Source organism: Spermophilus citellus, assembly GCF_964194105.1.
Source record: "Spermophilus citellus genome assembly, chromosome: 7".
NCBI lineage: Eukaryota > Metazoa > Chordata > Mammalia > Rodentia > Sciuridae > Spermophilus > Spermophilus citellus.
In genome coordinates this window covers 166011348-166023505 of record NC_138188.1, presented here as the reverse complement: position 1 = coordinate 166023505, position 12158 = coordinate 166011348, and the positions used below count along the sequence as shown (strand labels likewise).

Genomic DNA, 12158 nt, shown 5'->3' with positions numbered 1-12158 from the left:
CTGCAGCGCATCACCTGCCTCTGTAGACAAACTTCATGGGCTCCACGGCCAGAGCGGTGGCCACGACGTCGTCTGCATTGTGTCGGCGGACTCCCACAACCATCAGCCCGTCGAGCTTGCCCACGACGAAGACCAGGTTGTCCTAGGGAGGAGTGTGGTCAGCCCCACCTAAACCCAGTGCCTCTCAACATAGGGTGCAGAGCGCTGCAGCACCCTCAGGCACTAAGGCAACCAACAGTTGCAGGTGAGGGCTACGGGTGAGGGAAGCTGCTGGGAAGTGTGGCGGCCTGGGGGTAAGCCAGGCTCCGAGGGCTTCAGGTCGTGGGTGAAACCCGGCAAAGGACACTGGAAGCCACTGGCTGAGGGCAGGGTTCCTGAGCGTGGCACCTGATACCCTGGGCTGACCATCCTGTCACAGGCACTGAGCCCCACAAGGCGCATGCCAAGCAGCACACTGGCCTCTAGAGACCCATGAGCTGACAGTGGCACTCCCCTCCCCAAGCAATGACACCTTAATGTCTCCTGAGAGCAGGGAGTGAGTCCACCCTGCTGAGAATTGTGGGGTCAGACGTTACAAAGCAAATCTAAATACTTCAGACACCCAAAGTGGTAAAGAGCAGCATCACGCCCATGCACCTGGCACCCTGGCCCACCTCCAGCAACCCCCAGGCTGCATATGGTCTGCAGGTTGATCTCACAGGGGTGTGGACAGCCCTGCACACAGATAACGCCACATGCAGGCATGGTCAGCATGACCAACTGGGGCACACAGAACTCAGGTGAAGTGTCCCTTGCCCCCACCTGGTCCACCCCAACTGCCATCCTGGTTCAAGAGGACATACTCACAGGCCCAATGAAGCCCAGCAGGCCTGTCCTGGTGAAAGGCCTCTCAGAGACAGGGGCTCCTCCTACCGTGACAGGGACAGTCTGTACAGAGCAGGAGATGTCAGGCTGTGGACTGGTGGGCAGGTGAGACCCCCCACCCTCCATAACACAGAGCTGTGAAAATACCCGTATTTTGTGAAGTGAGAGACCACAAGGCTGTGGCCTGGACTCCCAAGGTCCCTGGCCTCCTGCCCTGTTTTATGGGTCGGATTCCTCCATTGCCTGAATGGTTCCTGAAGCAGGGCTCAGGCGGCCCTCACGTCTACGTCTGCCCGGTGCCTGGCTATACCTGGCTGGCCTCACCAGACTTAGTATGAGCAATGAGTGTCGTAAAGAGGCAAACTCAGCAGAGGCCTCTCTAGGCCTTCCTGCTGGCCAGGCTGTCCCAGCCTCCCCTGTTCAGGGTAGAGTGCACCTACAGCAGCAATCGCAGCCTCCGGTACCCTGCACCCCAGGGCCCCATCAACACCAGTGGGGTCTTGACTTCAACACAAAGACCAGGAAAAGGCACAAACCTCAAACACACTTTTTGTGATTCCAGGTAATCCGTAGTATGCTGTTCCAGTTGCACTGGAACTAACACAGATCTCTCCAACTTCATCAGTTTTGCAAAGATACGGGGTACCTTCAACCTTCACAACACATACACTAGCTAAAAAGAGAAAGACATTCAAGGCCATGAGTAAAGAATTTATGTAAGCAGATCACCCACAAAGCCCTACTTGCTGCTGCCATATTTGAAGTTACGGAAACATTACGGAAACCACAAGTTCTTATAAGACTTATGACGTAAATGTGTGCAGACACACTCCACCTAGTTATTAAGTCTTCCCATGTCACATGACACTAGTTACAGGCAGTAGAAGGCCAGGATGAGGTCTGTGGTGAGTGCCTGCGAGCATGCCTGAGGCCCTGGGCTGTGTTCCCTGCACCACAAAAACAGAAGGCAGAGGAAGGGCAGTGTGGGGTGACTTCAGAGCACAGCTAATATAATAAGCCCTGTCAATAGGACTGGCCTCCCAGGTGACAGAAGCTGGAGGCACAGCCACAGTGCAGGAGGTGCCTGTGTGGCTCACCAGCCTGGGGCGGAGCTCCAAGGCAACAGGCTCAGACATGCACAGAGACACACATTGCCACCAGCCACTTCATATGACAGTGGACACGGACACCGTGGGGGCAACACAGTGGGAGGCTATGGAACTGCCAAAACAAGAATCACTGGGACTGTTCACGTTGGCCAGTCCACACACATGGGCACAGCCAGGGCCCACAGAGGGGCCCAGAAAGTAGAGTAATGCCTAGGGGGAGTACTGCGCACACAACACCTGGGAGAGCACCATACACACAACACTTGAGGGGGCATGTGCACTCACACCTGGGGGGCACTGTGCATACTCACACATGGCAGGGGGTGATGTGCACACAACACTTAGGGGAGCACTGTGCACACAACACCTGGGAGGGGAATGTGCACACAACACCTGGGGGGACTGTGCATTCACCCCTGGTCAGGTGTTGTCCATGGCTCTCCAATGGAGCTCCCAGAACTGCACCTGAGAAGCCCATGCCTGTCAACAAGGCCACCTGTGCAGGATGCCAGGTAGCCTGCAACCTCAGAGCTAGGGACTCGCCGAGGGCCTCCAGGGCCAGGCTCTACGCTGCTTCCTCAGTGAGACTGCTCCCTGGACATGCTGCTCGCCTTCCTGCTTGCTGCACTGCCGCAGCTGTGATCCCAACATTCCCGTGACCTCTGGCCCACAGGCCAACTCTGTGTGAGGGCACATGGGCCTCTCTGGAAGCCACAGGAACTTCTGGGATACCTCCTCACCAGCCTCCTCTCACAAGTGCCCCTTGGGAATCTCGACAGTAAGTCACTGGCCAGCGTGACCTCCTCCAAGCCTCCGCACAGGCACTGGGCCAGGAGGCATGAAGCTCGGGCCAGCACCGAGCACCACAGCATGACCACAGGTCGACTTCACTGGCCACCAGCATGGCTGTGTTTCACCCCCAACTTAGCAGAAAGGGAGGGAGAGGTCGAAAAGCACCGTACAGATGGAAAGCAGTTCTGAGCATCCTGGACGTGGACATGCTTCCAGAGCACCGCCCAGGCAGCCTGTGTCGGCTGCAGCGGGCGGCTGCTCTGGTGGCCTTACCTCCAGGCATCACCTGGCCCACGTCCTGGACAGTGAGGACAGACAGCTTCTCCTCAGTGTCAACTCTGACCACACCGTAGCTCAGGCCATGCATGGACAGCACAGCTTTCCTTGGAGGAGGTCCCCCCAGGTCAGGCGGCCTGGAAATAAGAGCACCAGCAGGCTGGTTCAGGGATGGCACCCGCCTGGCCAGCAGCCCCAGACCACAGCAGAGCAGCTGCTCGGTGCCAGGGACCATCAGACTGTTTCAAAACTCCTGGGACAGCGAGCCCGGATGCGCCTCCATCCCAGATAAATGGCACCGTGACTTCCCAGGGAGGACATAAAGGTGACTCAGGGGGCTGGGGCTGTAGCTCAGTGGTAAAGTGCTTGCCTAGCATGTGTGAGGCCCTGGGTTTGATCCTCAGCAACACGTATAAATACGCAAATAAGTTAATTAAATAAAGGTCTACTGACAATTAAAAAAAAAATGGTGACTTGGCTTCCACGTGGGTGATCTCAGGATGATTGCTGGAGTCGCTCACAGAGGCTGGGGCCATATGCATGAGGGCGCTTGAGGGGGCCAAGAAGAGCCACGAGGTGGCCTGAACCTGCATACTGCAGAGCCGCCACCCTCTCCCCACACAGCACAGAGGCTGAGCAGAGCGGCCCACAGCCTGCCCACAGGAGCACCAGGAGACACCAGCCACTGTGAGCCACCAGCTGGGCAGAGCCTGACCAGAGCCCTGAGGAACCCAGCACAGCACTTGCTCAGGGAGGAAAGATGACAAGCTCAAGAGAAACAGGTCTCCCAGAACAAAGGAACGAGGGGGATCCAGTGTGAAGGGCAAAGGCACTTCTTTTTTCTTTTTTAAATTATTTATTTATTCTAGTATGTTATATATGAGGGCAGAATGCAATTCACTTCACATGGCACACAGAGCACAATTTTCCAAGTCTCTGGTTATACACAAAGTATTTTCACACCATTCGTGTCTTGGACTTGGGGTAAGGATGGACTTGGGGTAAGGATGTCTGACTCACTCCACCGTCTTTCCTACCCCCACGCCCCCTCCCATCCCGTCCGTTCCCTTTGCCCAATCTAGAGTCCCTCCGTTCCTCCCATGCCCTCCCATCGCCATTATGAGTCAGCATCCTCATATCAAAGAAAACACTCGGCCTTTGGTTTTGGGGGTTTGGCTTCTTCACTTAGCCTGATACTCTCCAACTCACCCATTTACCTGCAAGTGCCATGATTTTATTCTCTTAACACTGAGCAATGTTCCACTGTGTTTATATACCAACAGAAACAAGTCACCCCAGAACAAAGGAATGAGGGGTGATTCAATGTGAAGGGCAAAGGGGTTTCTAATGCTACCTTAGGACGCAGGCTGCTCCACAGGCGGTATCTGTGAGCACCTGTGCCTGCACTGAGGTAATTCTGCAAGGACAGTGCTGGAGCAGAAAGCTAATGAAGACCCTCAGCTGTGGGTAACGGCCTGCAGCCCACAGGAGCTGCTGGGCAGGTTGGGCATGAGAGGAGGAGCAAAGTGGCATGTGCACGGGACACAGGAGGAGCCCAGAGCCAGGAGCTCAGGTGTGTGTGGCCTCCCAGCACCACTGACCATGCTGCCACAGACCACCATGGCAACAACCAGGTGGTGGAGGGACTTATGAGGGTCAGGGGCTGGCACCTCTCCAGGCCCATCCTTGGCCTGTTGCGAACAAGGGACAGCTCATCAGGAGTATGTTCACTGAGGCCAAGGATGCGATGGCAAGACTGCCTGGGGAGGAAGCACTTAGGAAAGCACATGCCCGATGCCGCAGGGTCCCACACAGATGAGGAAGCCACCCCCCTACGCCCAGCATATATCTGGGCTGCAAGGGGCTGGGCCCAAGCAGCACTGCTGCACAGCAGCCTGGAACCCTGAGGTGCCAAGACGTCAGGACAGACCCCTACTGTGGAAGGTTTAGGGATGGGCTTACCTGCGGATGGCGACCGTCAGTGCCTCAGGAGAACTGGCACAGGGGCAGATGGCCTCTGGCCTCAGGCCTCGGGACTGGAAGACGTTGAGGAAGGCATCGCAGGAGGATATGGACCCTGGGGAGCAATGGCATGATGTGAAGGCACCGGGGGATGATAAGACTCTAGGCCACAGGCGTGGCAGATGCACCTGCCAGCCAGGTCCCCCTGAGCACACAGCCCCGCTAGGAAAGGTCACCACCACAACTCAGGGCAGCCTGCCTGCAAGGTGGGCTGTGTGCAGGGGGCACATGAAACACTTCCAGTTGTGGCAAGTCAGAGGCTTTCCCCAGCTTTGTGCTCCTTAGAGGCTTTGCCCTCCCTGTCTTCTCATGGACAGTGGTGGACAGTCCTTGTGCTTCATGTCCTGGGCCAACAGAATCGGCTGAGGGATGCCTGTGGCCCAAACATTCTGCCGCACCAAGACCATGCCGGGCACTGATGGCCCGTGGTGCGGGCGCACCCAGCTCCTGGGGGAGCCTGAGCTGTGCAGTCTGCATGCTGGAGCAGGACTACCTCTGCGCCCTAGCCCTTGGCTTTTCCTCTTCTTGGGAGGGTCCTGTCACAGCCAGGGATGGCAGGCCTTACGAGTGGGTGCTGGTGATGTGTGATGTCAGCTCCTGCCTGCTCAGGGCTTGAGTCAGCATGGCCTTATGACCACCCACGGATTCACTGCAAACCTCTTCTACCTCAGGGGTGCACAGAAAGGCAGAGCCACCCACAGGGCCCTCAGCCTTCACACTCTGCAGAGGAAAGAGGATGACCACCTATTGTTCAGCACCATAAGGGAGGAGGGGACATCAAGAGGGACCAGAGAGTGGAAGACACATGGGAGCCCAGATAGCTAGTGGTAGGGCAGGGCTGTCAAGAGGAGGTAGCCCTGGAAGGAGTGGTGAGCTCTGACTTGGTTTCAAGGACCAAGGTGCCAACATGGCCTCAGGCAGCAGGACTGCTAATGGCAGGCTGGGAAGGAGGAGGTAGCCAGACAAGAGCAGCACCCCAGGACTGAGGCAGGCCCCATTCAGCTCCAGCGTGAACCAAGGAAATGAGAGGGTTTGGGGTGCTGTGTGCCCCACCTGCTCTCTCAAGGCAGGGGACTCGGAGACCTTGGCTGATACAAGTTCAGTCAACAAGAAACTTCTGCCACCTGGTCAGCAGGCACAGGCCACATGACAGCCCTGCTCCGCAAGGGCTGCCTGAGCCTGCTCCAGAGTCCCCGGCAGCCTCTGCAGCCCACCAGTGTGCACAGGAAGGTCCGAGGGCTCGGGCCACATCCTCAGGATCTCCGTCTGGGGCAACATGGGGCGGGACAGGCCTGCACACAGGAAGAAGAGCCACCCCAGCTGGAGAAGCTGGGCCAGGAGCCAGAGCAGTGGGGAACAGGCCAAGGAAGAGAGGACCCCGTCGCCTGCACAATCTGGTGCTCTCTTAAGAAAGACGACACAACAATCCCAGAGACTCTCGAGGTCAAAGCCAGCCTCAGCAAAAGCAAGGCACTAAGCAACTCAGTGAGAGCCTGTCTCTAAATAAAATACAAAACAGGGCTGGGGTGTGGCTCAGTGGTCAAGTGCCCCCGAGTTCCATCCCCAGCACCAAAAAAAAAAAAAAAAAAGACGATATGTCAAGTTGCGTTCTGCGGATGGTCAAAACTGCTTTTAAAGTCAGCACCTTAACCAACAGGCATCAGATGTGCAGTGCAGCGGCAGTAAGCACAGGGGCCAGGCACATCCTACGACATTTGTGTTTTACTTGACACTGACATGAAAGGGGCTTAATTTTGTTTCTCCACAGATTCTACTTCCAGAGGGTATCCAGACTCCCTGGAGAGCCCAGGTCTGCGGAAGGGGACACTGAGGGCTGGCCTACTCACATGGGTTGGCCCCATCGGCCACAATCAGCATCCGCAGTGAGCTGAGGCTGACATCCCTCTGCCCTCGCTGAGCCAGCAGAGACCAGTGCATGTCGCGGGACTTCACCAGCGCAGCCCGGGCTGCAGAGAGAGAGAGCACGTGCTGCAGGGCGCAGCCTCCTCCTCTGGCTCACCTCCTCCACCCATGCAGAGGCAGGCCCAGGGGGCCGGGGCCTGCGTCCAGCCCCTGTGCTGCCTGCAGCTTTCTCTCACAGCTGCCTGACCTGCCCACACCTTCTCCTCAGAAGTCAACAGACTCAGAGCCACCTCCACTTCACTGTGGTCTGGAGCTCCACCTTGCTCTACACACACTTGCCTGTGTGGCCTCATACGTCTCTCCCGAGTTGCTAGCCCTGGTTGATGACAGCCCACTGTCTGCACCGCCGTGCTGCCTGCCCTGCCAGGTTGGCCAGCCTCCAGGTACAGAGGAGAGGGAAGCCTGGCTAGGCTCTGACTCCACCCCCTCCTGCAGGCTTCAGTTCCCTCAGTAAAGCTGGATGAACAGACAGCTGCGGTCAGACACTGCTCGGAACATACCCCACAGCATACTCTGTCACCACAGGCAGGACAGGGCGACACAGTGCCCAGGAGAGTCTGGGCCTCGGGCATGCGGCTCTACCAGGCACACAGGGGAGGTCCGAGCCGAGCCAGCAACCTGTGCCACGGCCTCCGCCATCCTGGGGGCACACTGACCTCTGGGGTCGGGGAAACGGGGCCCTGCTGGTAGCCCCATCTCACCACAAGTCATTCCACCCATCAAAGCTTTGTCACTGGTCACTTCAAAAACCCTAAATTCAGATGAAGAGCATTCAGATACTAAGCTCAGTTGCTCCTTTCCAAATGGCTGCTGCCATGCACAGGCTGACCTGCTCGGCCAAGGGCCACCTGCACCCATGATCCTACTTTCTGGCTTTATTGTTTGTAATGCACAAACACAGTTCAGAGACGTCCAAGAGGGTGGTGCGCAGCATGGTGCTGTACCTTTGTAGGAGCACACTTTCTGGATCCAGGAGAGTGGGTTGGCTTTCATGAGTGCGTACGGGATGCTGACCACATGCATCCTGTTCATGACGCTCTGCAGGAAAAACAGACCCACTGGGTGAGCAGCACAGCCCTGCCAGAAGCCAACAGAACAGCGCATCCTCACCCCACTCCCTCAGGGCCCAGCACATCTCTTGGAACAAGACAGGACAGCCAACAGCACTCACCGTCAACACGCCGTGCCACAGACCAGCATCCCTCTTGAAGTCCAGCACGTTTGTTAGCGTTTCAGCTGAAAGCACACAAGGGGGTTAACAACCAGCCGCTGTGTTCCTTTTTCTCTCTTGCTTTATCTCTGGGCTACACCCCAGCCCTTGACATTTTTTGAGACAGGTCCTTGCTAAGTTGCCCAGCCTGGCCTCACACTTGTGATCGCCATGCCTCAGCCTCCTGAGTTGCTGGGTGACAGGTGTGCAGCACCACGACCAGCTGTGCTGTGTGTGTGTGTGTGTGTGTGTTCTAGAGAAATTCCAAGATGCGTGTACCACCAACACGACTGAGCTTAAGGACCAGAAAGGCATTTCAGATACAATGCACTAACCAACCGGTGATCGTGGTGGTCTGTCACATTCCCGGAAACATACAGCTCTGAACTGAAGAAGAGAACCTTGCTGATCACAGATCTAAAGACAGGGAGAGTAAGATCCTGAAAAAGCTGCAGGACAGGTGGTCACCTGCTTCACCAGACACCCTGAGTGGACACTCCTCAGAATCAAGAGGTGAGCTGTAGGACTGACAGACACGTTGCCTCTCATCACGCAGACCCCCAGCCCTCCACCCAGAGGCCACAGTCCCATGCCCCTCCTGAAGAGCTGGTGGCTGAAGCTGCCTTCCAGAAGCTACCTCTCATTTTCTCCAGGGGAGGAACCCAGGCCAAGGCCTCTGGATGCCACCTCTCAGGGGGCAGAGGACAGACCCTAGGGTCCAAAGGCCAGGGCTACCCAGGAGCTCAAAGCAGATGCTGGGAGAACCAGGGACAGGACCCTGAGTGCTGTAAAGCTGCTGTTCTGAACTGTGATGCCTGCAGCAGCACAAGGTCATGTCACAGGTGGCACACATTAGGCCAGCTCTGGGTCCCAAGAGGAAGAGACCCCTGGAAAACACCCAGAACCTCTCCCAAGTCTCCACTGAAACTTGAGCTATGTCCACATGCTGCCCCTTGCTTTAAACACCTATATTCTAGACATTTGAGCCTGATATTTGATGTTACTTCCAGGTTTTACTCGAGCATTTACTATGAAAGAAAACTACCTGGGCCCACTTGGAGGGTCCTAAAACATCTCTCACATTGGACCCTATAAATACCAATCATCTATCCATACAAAACATTGATCTAAAAATCAATCTACAATATTTCTCTAGGCTAAAAACCTGATATTCAACAGTAAAACTGGGAGCTGCCTGTCCTTTCCCAAGAGGTAACCTATGATCACAAAGACCCACAAGTATTTACCTGCAGGACAGCAGATGTGAGAGGGCATCTGGCAAAAGCACGTCTCACCAAGAGCGATGCCCGTCTCAGAGGCAGCCCATCACAGACACACAACTCCCCTGGGTGCAGCCTCTAAGTCAATACCTGTGCACTGGCCGAAATGGCCCTGAGGGGTCACCAGGTCTGCAACATGTCTGGTCTCATGTTGCCAGCACGGCTGCCCACGTGGCGGCTGGAGGAAAGGGCACAGGCCTCCAGGCTGGAGGCCACACTGCAGGGACAATCTCAGGCAAGATGGGTGCTGAGGACTGTGTGGGGTGGAAGGGCTTCCATGCTGCCACGTGCGCCCTTACCTTCTGAGTACCCGCAGGCCTGGGTCAGAGCCCGGCACTGTGCCAGCAGGGACATGTGGGACACCGTGACCCCCACAGTGCTGCCTTCTTTGCTGGTCTTATACTGAAAGGGTTCAAGGAGAAAGAGCGTCATGTGGCATCCCGGAGACTGTGTGAGCAGGATGAAGGTGACGGGGCACCGGGGCAGTGGCAGGGCTCCCCTCACTGGCCACCCTCCAGGAACCCAGCAGGTGCCCAGGATAGAACCGAAGGTCTGCACAAGGTCCTGTAGGACACTTCCTCTTTCCAGGACAGAGACAACACCTAAGGGGAGCTTCGACCTGAGGTCATGACACATAGCAGCTAGCCCATGGGGACACACGTGGGGGGCTCACTCACCTCGATGTAGGCAGTCCCAGCCCCGGTGTCCTGAGCCAGAGGGAGCCAGTCCTTGGGGGGTTTGGCCAAATGCTTCCCATCAATCACCAGCCAGGCGAGGGGGGGCCAGCCTGTGACAGCAGACAGGAACACTGCGCTGGAGTTGGAGGGCCCTGCTCCCCACAACAGGAGCCTGCGTCCAACACGCGTCCAACACACGGCCATTAGCCAAGTTTAGTCTCACTTCATTTTGCTTCATTTAATAGGTAAATCTGGCCAGTGGCCACAACCGTGGACAGAAGGAGTAGAGACACTGAAGCAGACAAAAACGGAGACTCACTGAGTGCACTTCCTGGAGCAGCAGGCCCAGCGGCACCTTGCTAGCTGAGCCCACTCCTCACACCCTGGAGGCTCACCTTTGAAAGTCACCACCTCTCCCGTCTGTGACTTGGGCAGGCCCTTCTGACACGCATCTGTAGTCAGGGCCAGGGTGACACCACAGCTGCCCAGCAGAAACCCAACCTGCTGGCTGCCTGCATCCTGCAGAGGACAGGCAACAGAGGGCAAGTGGGCACCGGCAGAGCCACAGCACTGGCCATTAGTGCTCCAGCTCTCACAGAGAGCAGAGCTGTTTCCAACCTCAGGAAACTTCTAGAACAATTCAGTCCTATCACTGGCAGGTTATTATATTTTCAGGGAAATAGCACATAAAAATAAGAGAATCGTTTTTAAATTTAAAATGCATTTTTTAAATTTGTTTTGCAGTAAAATATAAGGTTCTGGATAAAGGGCTAAGAAGTTCACTCTTGCAAATGACATTTAAACTCATTTTAATAAGCTCTAAAAATAACAGCATTAAAATTTCTATCGCATCATGATTAAAATTTACGAGCTGACTCGGGGAGGCTGGCCTTATCAGCGTGAGCTAAGCCACAAGAAACCCCTGGCTGCAGTTCTCACCACCTGTGCACGTCCTGCTGCACGGCGTGCGCTTCTCTTCACCTAAGTTTAACCAATCTCTAGTTTCTTTCCTAGGAATCATTTTGTTCTAATACCTGATTATGGCTTCCTTTAGGATACTCTGGCTCCGTGTGCAAGCCTCACCGTGGTATTCCTGACCAGGGCTGTGGCTCCTGTGCTCACTCAAGGCTGCCTGAGTCAGGTGCAGGAATCGGACTTTCTAAAACACATGCCCAGTCTGCCCCCAAGTGGTGTTTTCTACAGTGAGATTCCCAATATTTACATCTCACATGGTGGAGCATGCTCCCTGTGTCAAGATATCAGTGACAAGAAGAGAAACACATGGGACCTTTTATCTTGTTTATTCAACACTAACTACCACCTGGTTTTGAGCAAAGGCCTAACAAAACCTTGTAGAATCACGTTCTGTTCCCTGGAGGAGAGAATGCCCATTGCTCCTTCTGGGAAGTTCAACAGGTGACCAGGCAGCTGCCCCAGCAGGGCGGCAATCCCCACCTCAGCCTGGGGACAGACGGCACCTGACTTCATGCTGAAGTCTGGCCAGCTGGCCTGGGGCCACCTTCCTCAAGGCAGGGCACACACCAGCTCATTCCAGAGCTGAAGAGAAGCCAGGCCAGGCCCCCCGTGCACCAAGTGCAGAACGCCCAGCCCAGGCTTGCTACCTTTCTTGTCAATGGCACTTCTATGGGGACCGGAACCAGCTCTGCCAGGAGACACCCATAAAACGCGACCATGAACATCACGGGGTCACTGTTGGGAAACACGAGCGCCACCTGCAACAGGACAAGGGAAACCTGAGGACTCCTTGGCAGGAGGACTCCGACGCAGGCTCCGACGGCAGACGAGGCGCAGACAACCGGCATTCTCACACCTTTCCAAACCTCAACTCGGGATTGGTTCACATGACTCTGAATGACTGGCTTGTGGGTTAGGGCCGTCTTTACTCCTCAAGCCAAGGCTGTCCAGCTCTTGCTGGACAGGGCCTGTCCATGCTGACCACCACCTGAATCAAGTTATATCTAAAACAACAGTTTCCAAAGCCAAC

At 55.8% G+C, this 12158-nt stretch overlaps 1 protein-coding gene across 18 annotated transcripts in view; it reads right to left on the bottom strand.

Annotated features, from left to right (window-relative positions):
- DIP2A (disco interacting protein 2 homolog A) overlaps window positions 1-12158 on the bottom strand; it is a gene marked incomplete at its 3' end in the record, with an annotated part of 100163 nt that overhangs the window by 24034 nt on the left and 63971 nt on the right. For 11 of the 18 annotated variants that reach the window (XR_014022921.1, XM_081300978.1, XM_081300969.1 and 8 more), the window contains 12 exons: window positions 11776-11886; window positions 10549-10672; window positions 10154-10284; window positions 9776-9878; window positions 8158-8222; window positions 7931-8024; window positions 6911-7030; window positions 5004-5118; window positions 3039-3178; window positions 1401-1537; window positions 847-927; window positions 15-142 (listed from right to left, as the gene is read on the bottom strand). Coding sequence is in view for 17 of the 18 variants with exons in the window: in XM_081300978.1 (XP_081157104.1) it covers window positions 15-142; window positions 847-927; window positions 1401-1537; window positions 3039-3178; window positions 5004-5118; window positions 6911-7030; window positions 7931-8024; window positions 8158-8222; window positions 9776-9878; window positions 10154-10284; window positions 10549-10672; window positions 11776-11886 (1349 nt within the window). Of the gene's footprint in view, window positions 1-10; window positions 143-846; window positions 928-1400; window positions 1538-3038; window positions 3179-5003; window positions 5119-6910; window positions 7031-7930; window positions 8025-8157; window positions 8223-9775; window positions 9879-10153; window positions 10285-10548; window positions 10673-11775; window positions 11887-12158 lie in introns of those variants that run through there. The other 7 variants (XM_081300975.1, XM_081300976.1, XM_081300980.1 and 4 more) reach the window with 2 other exon arrangements.